The sequence below is a fragment of the Dipodomys spectabilis genome, unplaced genomic scaffold (genome assembly GCF_019054845.1).
Source record: "Dipodomys spectabilis isolate Male_0828 unplaced genomic scaffold, ASM1905484v1 ptg000115l, whole genome shotgun sequence".
Classification (NCBI taxonomy): domain Eukaryota; kingdom Metazoa; phylum Chordata; class Mammalia; order Rodentia; family Heteromyidae; genus Dipodomys; species Dipodomys spectabilis.
In genome coordinates this window covers 15,400,374-15,415,225 of record NW_024870792.1, presented here as the reverse complement: position 1 = coordinate 15,415,225, position 14,852 = coordinate 15,400,374, and the positions used below count along the sequence as shown (strand labels likewise).

The window sequence follows — 14,852 nt, the reverse complement described above, 5'->3', positions numbered from 1 at the left end:
ATAGACATGATATCTCATAGACTTCAAATATTAAAAATGTTTTATTAAGAATGTTAGTGTTTTTCCTCCCCTATGGTATAACCCCTGTTTTCACTGTATTTGATATTGGGGCCCTGCATCTTGTATATACACTTAACTAATTTGGGGAAGGGAAGGAGAAAAAACAAAATGCTTAAATAGGGATACAAATTAACCCATTGTAACAATGAGATGTACAAGACACTATGTTGAAACTTTACAACTGGTGAGGGGGGGGGGGGAGTATAGTTGTGGAGGTGGGAGGGAAGGGATGGTAGGGGAAAAACAAAGGAGCAGGCAACAATGCTCCCTTGGAAATGTACTCATTGCCTTGCTCATGTAACTGTAACCTCTCTGTACAATATTTTTACAATAAAAATGTCAAAAAAAAAGTTAATGTTGGGCTGGGAAGTTGGCTCAGTGGCAGAGTGTTTGCCTTGTATACATGAGGCCCTGGGTTTGATTCCTCAGCACCACAGACGCAGAAAATAGCCAGATGTGGTGCTGTGGCTCAAGTGGTAGGGTGCTAGCCTTGAGCTGAAGAGCTCAGGAACAGTACCCAGGCCCAGAGTTCACCCCACACGACCAACCAAAAAATAAAATATTAGTGTTGCCTAGTGCTGGTGACTCATACCTGTAATCCTAGCTATGCAGAAGGCTGAGATCTGAGGATTATGGTTTGAAGCCAGCCAGGGCAGGAAAGTCTGTGAGTCTCTTATCTCCAATTACTTACGAAGGAAGGAAGGAAGGAAGGAAGGAAGGAAGGAAGGAAGGAAGGAAGGAAGGAGGGAGGGAGGGAGGGAGGGAGGGAAGGAAGGAAGGAAGGAAGGAGGGAAGGAAGGAAGGAAGGAAGGAAGGAAGGAAGGAAGGAAAGAGAGAAAAGACCCATTGCAACAGTGAGATGTACAAGTCGTTATGTCGAAAACGAACTTTACAACTTTGGTGGGGGGGTGGGGAGGATTGAGTGGGGGGGGGATGGGAAGGGATGGGAAGGGGAAACAAAGGAGGAGGCTATAATGCTTGATAAGAAATGTACTCATTATCTTGCTCATGTAATTGTAACCCCTCTGTACAGTATTTTCACAATAAAAAAAAGAAGAAAAAGAAAAAAAAAAGAAAAGACAAAGACAAAAATCTCAGGACAGTGCCCAGTCCCTGAGTTCAAGCCCTAACTACTGGCACAAAAACAAAGAAACAAAGAAACAATGTTACATCATCTGTTCTTTATATCCTTTCTATGACTGAGACATTTACCTTTTCAACAAATGAGGAAACTGAAACCAAGAAAGATTAAGAGGAAAGTTCCAAAATTGGGGCCAGTAATGCCATGGGCAGAACTCAGGCTTATTTTTCCTTTTCATAGTATCGATCTACAGAAACAAAGAATTTTGGAGAACAGCGAGCTATTAGTTACAGAAACTGAAACAAAGATTAAAAGGAAAGTTCCAAAGTTAGAAATGCCATGGGCAGAACTCAGGCTTATTTTTCCTTCTCACAGTATCTACAGTAATAAAGGATTTTGGAGAACAACAAGCTATAGTTACAGCACTTAATTCTAACAGACTCAGGCCCTGCGTGCCATCCTTGGGGCCCAGTGGGAATGCTGCATTGGATAGGAACTGTACAACAGGCTGAGACTCATGAGAGGAAGCACTGAGAATCCCAGCTCCTAAGAGATGCATGCTAAAGATAAACTAAACTACTGGGAATCCAAGGACTAGAAAATGTTCTCTGATGGCCAATGATAAACAATTTGGATAACAAGAAGAACTGTTTTATATAGTCAAAGCGATGCATCGGACTGCCACTGCAGATTTTTTTCTTGCATTTTGTTCTACACACCAAGATCAGATCCTATTATTTAATCTTTATTTAAAACTATGCCTGAGGAGGGAACTACCAATAAATAATTCAAATCACCTTAGCAGAAATGCTTAAGGGAAGATGATAATCTCTTCAAATTACTTCAATTTTCTTTTCCAAGTGCAGAGCAGTTCTTCCCAAACAACCCCTCATTACTGAAGACAAAAAACACTGATAAAGAAGGAAAGGGGAATTAGTTACTTTTCTTATAAACCCAAGACTTATTTGGCAGTCTCTCTTTTGATTATCAAAAATATGGAAGTTTTGCAATTGCAGTTGATGGTCACAGGTGAATTCTAATGTCTACAGTGATTTTGGAGCCATGTTAATAAAAGCAGTAAATTTAGTTCCAATGGGGCTTTGATATTTTTCTCTTGTTAATAGAAGGAAAAAAACAGTTGTCTTTATTTTATTTTATTTTATTTTATTTATTTTTTATTTTTTGGGTCCGGTCTTGGGGCCTGAACTCTGGGCCTGGGTGCTGTCCCTCAGCTCTTCAGCTCAAGGCTAGTGCTCTACCACTTGAGCCACACACCACTTCTGGCTTTTTTTTTCTTTTTGCTTATGTGGTTCTGAGGAATCGAACCCAGGGCCTCATGCATGCAAGGCAAGTGCTCTACCACTGAGCCACCTTCCCAGCCCAGTTGTCTTTATTTTGTATAGGGAAATACAGTCAAATATACTCTATACTAAAGTAGACTTCAAATATCCATTTGCTCTAGTAGGTGATCATATGTGTTTGAAGAGGTACTAAAGCCATATTACTGATGTTTATAACTGAGGATTTGAGAGATGAGGCAGAATTACTTTGTTTAAGCTGAATTGGTTAGCCTAGAACTGCCTCCATACAGTTTAAGTTTGGCCTAAACATTTCTCTATATATAGTAAATGACAACCTAACTTGATGAAGAGAAGACTGACTGATTCATACAAGAGGCTAACTACCCAAACACAAGAGGCCAGCTCTTCAAACCACATCCAAATTAGGCAGGTATGAGCTGAAACCAATCTGACTGCCTCTGTGTAAGACACTGGTATTTTTAAATGAATGTAACTAGCACATGTACAATTAGAACCATTTTTGGTAGCCCACTGACTGATTCTGGAATCATAACTAAACCCAGTGAAGAACAGCAAACCAGATGTTGCAAACATGTCTTTGAATGCTGTTAAAAATGTAGAGTGGTATCTATTTTTAGATACATTTTGCCATCAATTGGCCTGTTGTTCGGGGCTTCATGTTAGAGATTCCAGGCAGACAACGTAATGTGCACAATCATAGTTTGTTAAATGTGGGGGCCTTCTTAAGTCACTGAAGTCAGCTGGAAGTATCAGAATTTCCCCAAATTATCAAATCCCAGGATTCTCTCTCATGGTCTTGTGGCATTTTTTAAATTTTATAAACAGCTTTTATAGGTAACTGTACTCCTGCTTAGAATAATAATTTTTTTCTGGCTTTTTTTTTTGTTTATGTGGTGCTGAGGAATTGAACCCAGGGCCTCATGCATGCGAGGCAAGCACTCTACCACTGAGCCACCTTCCCAGCCCCTAGAATAATAATTTAATGCATTTAATTTTTCTGCCTTGTATTAACATACAACTTTCTACATCTGTATTCAAGAAAAATGTCACTGAAGACTTGTTCCTGTTCCCACATTGCTTTCAAATTCTACTTGTATTAGGTTCTCCAACTCTATTGAATTGTAGAGAGTCAACTTATTAATTAATAAAATTAGTACAGTAAAAGTCGTTAGACCTAAATTTTATTTGTAGCAGTACCTTTACCATCTCATTGAAGGTTCCTGCCGTGGAAGGAGTTCTTTTTTCAAGAAAGGAAACAAGCTTGATACATTGCCAGAGTCTTGGCAATGTATCAAAAGGATCCGTGGCATGGATTTCCCAATATAATTTGGAATTCCAAGCTACTTGGAGACTTTGAGCCAATTCTATACATTGTGTGTAAGCATGAGAGCCAGTGTTTCAGATTTTCACATCACCATCTCAATTTCTAGCTCATGAGCTTAGTGGATCTCCTACTGAAACTTCAAGCCTATACCCTTGTTTATTAGAAGAAAAGAGTGAGTCTCAACTATCACATTGACAGGATTAATAACTGCTAAGCTTTTTCAATGTGTTATAAACTTTCTAAAGTGTGGCACTGATTTTGCTTTTATATAATCTCTTTATAAAATGTATTCATATTAATTGGAAAAAAAAGCCAGGTGCCTGGGGCTTATGCTGATAGTCCAAGCTACCCAGCATCCTAAGACCTGAGGATTCCAGTTTGAAGGCAGTCTAGGCAGAAAAGTCTGTGAGATTCTTATTCCCAATTAAACAGCAAAAACCAGAAATGGAGGAGTGGCTCAAGTGGTGGAGTATCAGGAACAAAAAAAGTAAGGATAACACAAGCTCTGAGTTCAAGCCTCAATACCACTACCACCACCACCAACAACAACAATAGTAATAAGAAAGCCTTTTGACTTTCTTTGGGGACTATAAAAGCCAGGGAAAAGAGAAAATGAGTTCCTGTCTCTGGCCAATTTGGGATACAGTCTGTGCCAAGAAGAAAAGAAAAACCAATAATCTTTCCAATGTAAGAGCAGGGGAGAAAAGAACTCAGAAAGGTAGAAAGAGATACACAGGCAGCCAGAGCTTATCAGATAGTTCAGTCAGCAATAGCTCCAACATCAGAGCAGGGAAGAAAAGAACTCAGGAAAGTGGAAAGAGATATATAGACAACCAGAGCTTTTCAGATGGCTCACTCAGCAACAGCTAATTTTATCATGCAGGTAGAGGGTTTGAGCTATGGTAGAATCTTCCTCATCGAGCACACATAGCAGGTTTGAGAATGAATTCATTCACAGTTTTGTCCCTTATAAAAGAATTCACTGGAATAAAGTCTTTAAAACTTACGACTTTGCTTTATAATTTTTTATTTAGTGTGTTTGATACATGGTTGACTGTGAGCAAAACAGTAGAAGATGAAAGCTCAAGAAGGCAACTATATTCAGAAATGAAAACCAGGTTTAGTAAAAATGTAGTCAAGTATAATATGTGTAGACTAGGCAAAGAAACAGTCAAAGAGTGGAACAAGTTGGGAAGAGGTTAGTTGATTTTTTTTACTGTCTTTCAGAGAAAGTAAATGGCTAGATAAGAAATTATAAAATGGAATTTGTTCCTCTGCGTATAAGAACATTGTGAAGCCTACATTATCTAGCGGTTTAGAGAATGGTTGTGAGATCCAGCTAATATGCAGTTTATGCTGGTAGTTGAACTTAAAAAATAAAAACGAGCTTTGCTAGGTAGTTACCCTATCACAAATATGGTCTAGGCATTTTTACATATATATTATTTACTTTTACAACAAATCTATGTAGGTACAATTATTACCACAATTTTACAGGAAAGGAAACTGAAGCACAGATGTTAGTAACTGTTTCAAACGTACCGTCAGTAAATGTAAAAGCCAGTATTGCTTTCTACTATACATACATATATATGCATATATATGTTTATACACACACACACACACACACACACACACACACACACTAGTCCTTCTGTTGGCTTTAAGGGACATTAAAGGCAATTGTGATTAGCATGAATTCTAATTAGGAAATGGTCTATTACCTTCAAAATTACATGCTTCTACAAATATAAGAAATTTTGTGGCTTTATAAGAATTTTATATGCTAAAATGAAATTCTGTGATAAATTTTAATCCATGAGTAACTGAACAATTTTTGTGCCTGGTACTAGACAAGACTATTAGATTTTCATGTCACTCTCATTTGGACTTCTGCCAGACAGAAGAAAAGTGAAAAGATAGATTCAAAGAAGAATTTAAAAATAAAAAAATCCTTAATGCTTCCAATATTATCTCATAATATTTGATCTGGTCAATCATTTAAAGTCTAAATCTAGTTAGAAGATAAAAGCTTACATCAGAAAACTTACAAACATGTATGTAGGTCATTTTTTGTGTCATCTTACAGTGAAAAATTACTTCATTATTATATGCATTGTATTCACACTATAAGTTACATTTTCCATGTGAACCTTATTTTCTCCTTCCCCCCAAAGATATGTACCTTATAAAGCTATGTTCCTTATAAAGCTATGTATTCTGGGTAGCAAAAAGAAAATTTCTACCCTTATGTTGTAATTATCTTAGATGTCTTTGACACTGTCTTATACAAACAGGCCATGAATAGCTTAGTTTTAATATATTTGTTTGTCTCACTTATGCCTGATTGGAACAATTGAGAAAAATTACATTCATAAATCTTCTTGCCAAGATAATTAATTATGCACAAAATATTCCAAGCTGCTTCTGATTTTCATTAATGAAACAGATTATCTGCAAAATAAGATGCCACTAGAGCTGAAAAGAAAGAGCAGCTCCTCATGTTTTCAATGCAAAACAAATGAAGATTTTTTTTTTTACATCTGAAAAACAGTGATAAAGAAAGAACATGCCATGATGTGATTGTGTTTCCTGTTGGTCACATCACAAATAAGACAGAAAAATCTGTGGTTTTCATTTACTGTTTTCTGTAATTGATGTAAATCTAAAGTCAGTATCAGGCTGGTCTTCACTTCTTTTCAAAGGGACAATTAGCTGACCATTTCAAAAACATTAGACCATAGGCTTTAGAAAGAAAGAAGCATCAATCTATCTTTCAAATTAATCTGAAGAGAGCAAGTGCATCAGATTTTCAGACATCCACATGATAATTTACCAGTCATTTTCGTTCTAATTCTCCACTTATTTTCCCATTTTCAGAAGTGTTTAAAATGATTGACAAAGTTGATATCTTATTAATATATAATTGGACAGCTCTAATGTGCCCTTGAAACAGGTACAAGCAAAAAAATGTCTGTGTAATCCAATGAAGTATGGTTCCAATATTGTATGATTGTGAGTCAGATCCTACAAGAACAGGGGAGTCTTTGGCCCTGACTTCTTAATTATCACACTCAATTTATGTCCTTCCTAGTACTCTACATCACTGCAGAATCCATCAAACTAGGGGCTGGGAAGGTGGCTCAGTGGTAGAGCGCTTGCCTTGCATGCATGAGGACCTGGGTTCGTTTCCTTAGCACCACATAAGCAAAAAGAAAAAAGCCAGAAGTGGCGCTGTGTCTTAAGTGGTAGAGCGCTAGCCTTGAGCTGAAGAGCTGAGGGACAGCACCCAGGCCCAGAGTTCAGGCCCCACTACTGTACCCCACCCCCACTCCCCAAAAATGAATCCATCAAACTATAAAACAGAGCACTGGAAAAGTTAGTTCCAATAGGAGAATTACTATAACTAGATAAGCTATATTAACTAAATATTTCAAGTATTTGCTTGTTTACATAATTATCAACACTGCAAGCTTTAATTAATGTTGACAATGTTGAGAAACTGAAGAAGGTTGAGTTTCTCATCTGTATTGTATTAAATTATATAACTTAGTTTAAATTAATTAAATTGTTTTAAAATTGTGTTAATTTAAGGTATTAATTCAAATAACAGACTACTATATATACATCACAATTAGTTATTCTATTTTTGGTGGTTCTGGGGTTTTAACTCCATACTCGAAGCTTGACAGATATTATACCATGAGAAACACCTCTATAAAATTTTGCTCTGGTTATTTTTGAGATGGGGCCTCACTTTTTCCCCAGGCTGGCCTGGACTATAATCCCCTTATTATATTCTTTCTGACATAGGTAAACTAACAGTTAGTTGTGCACTATCATACCTTGCTTTTTCTCTTAAAATAGAGTCTCATAAATTTTATTGCCTGGCTGCTCAGGAATCACAATCTTCCTGATAGCAGCTTGCTTTGTAGCTGTACACCACCATGCTCAGCTAGGGGTTAAGATACAATCTCATGAGCTTTTAGCACATGGTAGCCTCAAACCATGATCCTCCTAATCTCAACCACACAAGTAGGTAGGTATCAGCCATTAGCACCCAAATACTCTATTTTGATAGGAGAATATGTCTATACTTTATCTTTAAGAGCCCAGTAACAATATATTTATTTGCTTTTTTCTTCAATAATTCTATTTGCTTGTGAACAGGTCTATGATCAGATAAAATTACCAGGGTGAGGAATGTCTGGCTTGCAGACTATAAAAGGCCTGTGAAATCATTTGGTTTGGCCTTGCCAATGAAATCATAGATGAGACTTGAAATCCAATAAATCTAGGAGCATTTTTCAAAGTGAAATTCAATACTGCAAATGATAGTATAAATATCCAAAATGGCTCTTGGCCCCAAAAAAAAAAAAAAAAAGTTCCCTGCCCCTGGAATGTGGCAGTATGCCAAAATGTTAATATCAATTATTTGCATGGATAGTGATCTCCACATTTCCAACAAGTAAGCATTATTAAGTCATAAGTAGGGGAAAATATTATCTTTTTTGTTTGAACTATTGAGTGCCCATTGCACATTAAACATGGCTATTAATATTATAAAAGTGAATTTTATTTGATATAGCTTATAAACACAAAATAAATAATGGAATTTTCCTCTCGTCCAAGAAGAGCCTTTGAGCATGGTTGTAGAGCAGGAGGAATGGGAGAGTATGTACATGTAGGGCCTTCTCTATCCTTTTCCTTTATGATGATAAATATGAATATGTGTGCCCAGTACTATTCCAGACACTTGTGTTTAAAACAAATGTTGGGTGGGTGAGTAGTTGGGAGGGAGGGATAGTGGGAGAAAAATGAAGGCATGGGTAACAATATTCGTCAAAAAATCTACTCATTACCTTACTTATGTAATTGTAATCTCTCTGTACAGCACTTTTACAACAAAATAAAATAAAACAAATGCAGCAGTGATACTCACTAGACAACTTGTGGAAGAAGGAATCAAGAGGGACAAATTGAGAGAAAATTAGGGAAGAGGTGACACTGTTCAAAAAGAAATGTACTCACTACCTGACTTACATAACTATAATTCCTCTGTGCAGCACTTTTACAATAAAAGTTAAAAAATAAAAAACCTCACTTGATCCTCCTAACAACATGTGTAGGGAGGCATCATTATCATATTTTTCAAGAAAACTGAGCCTCATGGAATTTAAATAACCACAATCACCCAGTTGATTCATGGTGGAACCATGCTTTAAACTCAGCCAACAGTCTGGTCCCAAGATCTATGTTCTCACAAGGACAAAAAAGAAAGACCACATTTAATATTAATTACTTTAGCTACTTCACTGCTGGGGTAAAAGAGAAAATATAACATGAGGTTTTTAAGATTAAGAGCATAAGTTTTACATTTAAGGAAAGGAATATCTTATTGCTTAATGGGATATATTAAAATAGTATTTATTGTAATTAAATTAGTGTTGGCTCGAGGACTAATAGTAATCGAGTCTAAAAGAAAACTTTAGTTTCCTACCCTCAAATGTATGTTCTTACCATGTCCATAGAGCCTCTGACAAGTAACAGTATGGCCTTATCACTAATCAGTATGACCATATCACTAATGCTAAACTCAGGTTAGAGAGTTCATAGATATAAGGACAGTAGAAGAGGGCAAGGAAACAAGTATTTATTAAGCATAGTTTAGAATGCTAGGTATTTTATTATACCTTTTATATTTGTTATTTCATTGAAGCATTAGAACAACTGTGAGTTAAGCACTAATCTCAATTTCAAGATGAGATCTATTAAAACCACAAGGTAATGTAACTACATTCCTACTAGATAGTCAAAATCCAAAATAGTAATAGCATCAAATGCTAGATAAAATATGAAGCAACAGGAAATCTCTTCCCTTACCATGCCAAGTAGAAATCATGCTCCTTGGTATTCACTGAAATTAGTTGAAAACTTATATCCACACCAAAACCTATCTCTACCTGAATGTTTCTAGCACTTTATTCATACTTGCTATAACTTGGAAGCGATACAGATGTTTTTAGTAAGTCAATGGATGAATAAACCAGTGTATCCAGACAATTAAATATTATTAAGCCTAAAGGCATGGAAGAAACTTGATTGCATATTTTTTAGTAAACTCATCAATCTGAAGAGTCCAGATCACCTGATTCCAACTAGGTAACACACTAGAAAAGGCAGAACTGTGGAAACAGTAAAATAATCAATACTTAGAGAAGGGACAACCAGGCAGATCACAGGGGAGGGGGAGTAGAAGTGATTCCTTGTATTGCCCAGAAACAAGTCACCATAATAACATCAGTACTCACAGGATGCCTAACACCACAAGTGAAGCCTAATTTAACAGTTGACTATGGATGGTGATGTGTTTAAATGTAAGCACATTACTTTTGCTAATTTAATAAGTTAATGAGAAAGACAGAGAGATAACAGACCCTTTGACAGGGAAGATAAAGATCTTTGGAACTCTTGTCTGTTGTCTAACAAACTGTTTCAAACTGATTCTTGTCCCAGGAGTTAACATTCTTGTTATTGCACAGTCCTCAGTAAAAGGCTACTGCACTGGGGTGGGGGGTGGGGGCGGGTGGCACATTGATTAGTGAGCATAAGAAGGCAGAATGACCATAGGCCTCAAATCTGGGAGAAGAAGAGCTGACAGATAAAGCCTTACAGAGCCAGGATGAGAGCTGCAGGTAGTGAAGGAAAAGCGATAGAAGTGGAGGTAGCTAAGGAGGCATATAGTACCTTAAGGAGGAAGGTAGCAAATTGCAAAAAAGCTTTATGGCTGGAGGTGCTCTATGTACCCTCCTGCAAGAAGCTTAGCTGAGTAATAGAACAATGTAAATTATAAATCATTGTACTAGTTGATTTTTAATAGTACTTATCATTGTTCATGTGTTTATTATGTGAGTGACTTTCTTATATCCTCAAAAGAGTGATTCTCAGCTGAGGGTAATTTTGCCCACTGTGAAACATCAGACAATGCCTGGAGACATGTTTGGCTCCCCCCCTGAGGGATGTGCTTTCAGCAGCTGATTGGGAGAGGTCAGGGATGTCAGCATCCTAGAGCACAGGAATGCCAAGGTTCAGACACATTTAAACACATTCCTCCTAACACACATTTAGAAGGAAACTTACAGAGGTAAGCGACTTTGCCTTTTGTTTTGTCTATCTTCAGCACTTACAATAGAACCTGGTACATTGTAAATGATTATTTCAGTCTTCATTGTTCCAGCTTGAAATAGGAACCAGCTTCATCTGCCCTCACATTTGCTTCCAGCTGTGTTTGAAGCACAGCCTATATCTTCAATTTGTATCAGAAATATAGAAACTACTGAGGAAAGATTCCTTTCCAGTGCATGTAATCCAGATCTCCTTTTAATCATGTCTTTCTAAAATTTCCTGCCACTCAATCTATTTAGATTTGAGCATTGATTTGGGATGTCCAGAATTGTTGCAATAAATACACTAGTTATTTGCATTAGGCATTTGGAACAAGAGTTCTGTCCACTCTTAACTTCAAGTGATTGGGATGAAAGGATTATCTGTTCAGCATATTTAACTACTGCTCAGAGATGTGCCTCAGTCTGGTAATGGTCTCCAATGACCCTCCAAACTCATCTCCAAAGACCTCTAACCTCTATGCATTCAGTCATTAGCCAACAGCATATTTCCTCATTTGGCACATGACTGCTCTCACAAGACAGGAAACTCATGATAGTAACTTCCCAGGAAATGACAATTACCATTTCAGAATTTCAAAGCAATATGCCTAAAACTGGTGATCTGGAAGGGAAAAAGAGAATCCAACAACAGAACATAGTTACTTTCCCAAAATTTCCCAATAGATGTTCTTACACTCATAAAAATAAATTTTATAGTAAGAGAAAATAAATGTCTTCACTTTTGTTTGTGTACGTACTTGAGAAAACAACATGGTAGCTTAGAGGAAATGCTTTTGGACCAAAGACGATGTGAGCATTGCTACTGAGACACTGTCCTAGGGCTTCATGAGTCCATTTGGTCGTTAGTTGGCCCAAACCAAGACAGCACCAAGGCCTCATGGTTTACCTGGTTTTCTTGTTCATCCCACAGACATGTCTGCAGAGCCTGCATCAATTCTCGCCGCTCTTGCTGCAGGTACTTGTCTAATTGCCTTCTCCTGTCTTGTAGAAGCTCCAGGAGGCTTTCAATCTTCAGACAGCTGCTCTGAGCTCCCTGGATCAAGTCAGAATTCACACTGGATCCATCACTCTTGAATAGTTCTATGAAGTCAGTGAGTTGGTAACTTTTGTTTAAAAGGGCAAGAGAACGTTCTAAGAGTTCTAGAAGAAAATTAGAAAGAAAAAATCCCAATGATCTGAGCAAGCTTCTAGACCAATGTGTAGTTTCGTCATATAATTTTCAATAGTGCAACTTTTATATTAATAATCAGCTGCCCTACTAGGAGTTTCAATGTAAACATAACTTTGAAATGCTTCCTAATTGTATTTGTTAATTTCAAAAGTCCCATAAAACAAAGTCCCATATGACAAGTAGGTCATCAGTTTGTGAGCTCTGGAGTAAATCTTGAAAATTTAAGGACCACCAGTATAGAAAGTGTACATGGGAATGAATTGAGAACAGTATATTGAGCACCATAAACACTTCAGAATTAAAGAGAATCATTATTAGATTTTTAAAAACCTGCCTACTCTCTACAAACCAGGAATAGAAACCAGAAGTCATGCAAGATACATCATCCCCCTCATCCTATCATCATCAAGACCTGTCAAATTGACCTACCATCTCCCATATCTGTCTGCCTCTCTGTGTCCCCATTATAGAAAGATACATCTCTTGCCAGAACTTGAGAAGCCTTCTCTTAATTGCATCCCCTCTCCAATCAATTCATCTATTGTCTATACTTCAGCTATAGATCTCCATCTCTCTCTATCTCTCTGTCTCTGTCTCTCACATACACACATACCACACACACAATGGCTTGACTGCCTTAAAATTAAAGACAGACTTTTGTTTAGTGCTTAGATAAGACTTAACAATTACTTTCATCCACAAGTCTGATGCTGGCTCTAATAATATATTTATCTGCATGGTTATTCTGTTTATGTGCCTTTGCCACTAGGGCAATGTAAAACCATGATAGAAATGGTGACTCTGTCTCTACCACTTACCATAGTGATGGTTATAGGGGAGATGTTTAATAAATATTGGAGAAGGCTTGGATGGGATCAAATGCACTAAAAATAGGAGACAGGAGAACTATAGAGATCAGAGATTAGTAATCTAGAGAGGCAAAAAGAGAAAAAGTTGAGAAGACAAAATTTTGTGATGGGTAAGTTATGAAAACAGAAGCCATGTTATCAGGTTGAGAAATAGGAAAACAGTGAAGAATTAAAAGTAAAAGACACAACAATCTTGGCAAAACTTGAGCTTAGAATAAAACAAAACATTAAGATAGTATCTCAAGAGAATAACAAGGTTGAACATATTGATATTGATTTTTTATTTTCTTTTTCTTCCTTTCCCTTCCTTCCTTCCTTCCTTCCTTCCTTCTTTCCTTTCTTCCTTTTCTTCCTTTCTTCCTTTCTTTCTTTCTTTCTTTCTTCTTTCTTTCTTTCTTTCTTTCTTTCTTTCTTTCTTTCTTTCTTTCTTTCTTTCTTTCTTTCTCTGTATGTGTGACTTTGCTGGTCCTGTGGCTTGAACTCAGGGCCTGAGAGCTCTGCATGGACTTTTGTGCTCAAAACTAGTGCTCTACCACTTGAGCCACAGCTCCACTTCCAGCTTTTTTGGTAGTTACTTGGAAGGTCAGAGGACTCACAGACTTTCCTGCCTGGGCTGGCTTCGTACTGCCATCCTCATAACTCAGCCTTCAGAGTAGTTAGGATTACAAGTATGAGCCATTAGCACCCAGTTTATACTACTTTTTAAATGCTAGGATGGGGAGCACTGTGAAGAAGAGCCAGAAAATGAGTGCTTTATCAAGCATTGAACTGCTACAAACAGACTAAACCAGTGCTAAAATCCCAGTTTTGTGATTTGCAGCTGCATGCTCTTTCTGGTCTGGGCAGCCTTCTACTTCAGCATTCTAACATAGAACCTAACTACACAGCAATGAGTAGGCTGAGGTCATTGTTACAAGTGCTTTTTTGCAACTGACACATTTTTCTGAGAGCTGGAAAGGAGAATGAATTAAGTACTTTAAAGTGTCATTTTAAGAAGAAATTGAAAAACATATGAAGACAAAATAAACAACTAAAGAAATGAGGTAAAGGCAGGTTTCAGAAGGCCTCCCTATCAACTAGTTTAATTTGCATAGCCTGACTGTACTAATCAGGATAACTCATTCCTGCCCTTCGATTTACTGGAGGATTTTTTTTTCCTTTGCACTAAAAAAATTATATTATGAATAGTTACACACACAATATGGGAAGCATGTGTGTGTGTGTACACATGCACACACACACACACACACACACACACAACGTCTAGACAAGCAGCAGAGGTTTCCACATGGCATGTTTTTCTCCTTCTGAAAACTCTTACACATCAGATTTTCCACATGAGAGAGAGGAATATTTTAGGGCTCACAGTATTGCAGACTGCCAGTGAATGAGATCAATTTGTTCTGGTCCCTTGAAAATATGTATAGTTAGCCAACATTTTAATAGTTATACTACTTACTGGTTTTCTATTCTGGCTTCGATTACAATAGTATAAACCTCAACAATAGTAACACAGGCTTACAGCCTCTGGACAAAAGTTAACTTGTAAATTGTTGAGGCTTTATTCTTGCGGTGACCTATTGAGAGACCATAATTTCATCAATAGGTTAATCTATTAATTTGCTCTACTACATGCTCTCTGTCATGATATTCTGTTTCACAACATACAGGTTCAGAAGCAACAGGGCCAGGTGACCAAGAATTGACACCTCTGAAACAAAAAACAAACTCTTCCCCACTTAACTTCAGTGTTTTGTCACAGCAATATAAAAAGAAACAACTAACTGTTCAATGCTCTGAGTCTGCAATCAGTCAGTTGCTACAGTAATGGTCATTTA

The 14,852-nt window shown here is 37.2% G+C and overlaps 1 protein-coding gene across 1 annotated transcript in view; it reads right to left on the bottom strand.

Moving 5' to 3' along the window:
• The window catches only part of Ccdc141 (coiled-coil domain containing 141), a 166,238-nt gene that overhangs the window by 103,314 nt on the left and 48,072 nt on the right, over positions 1-14,852 (bottom strand). The window contains exon 5 of the mRNA XM_042688394.1: positions 11,861-12,114. Within this exon, the coding sequence (XP_042544328.1) occupies positions 11,861-12,114 (254 nt within the window). The remainder of the gene's footprint in view (positions 1-11,860; positions 12,115-14,852) is intronic.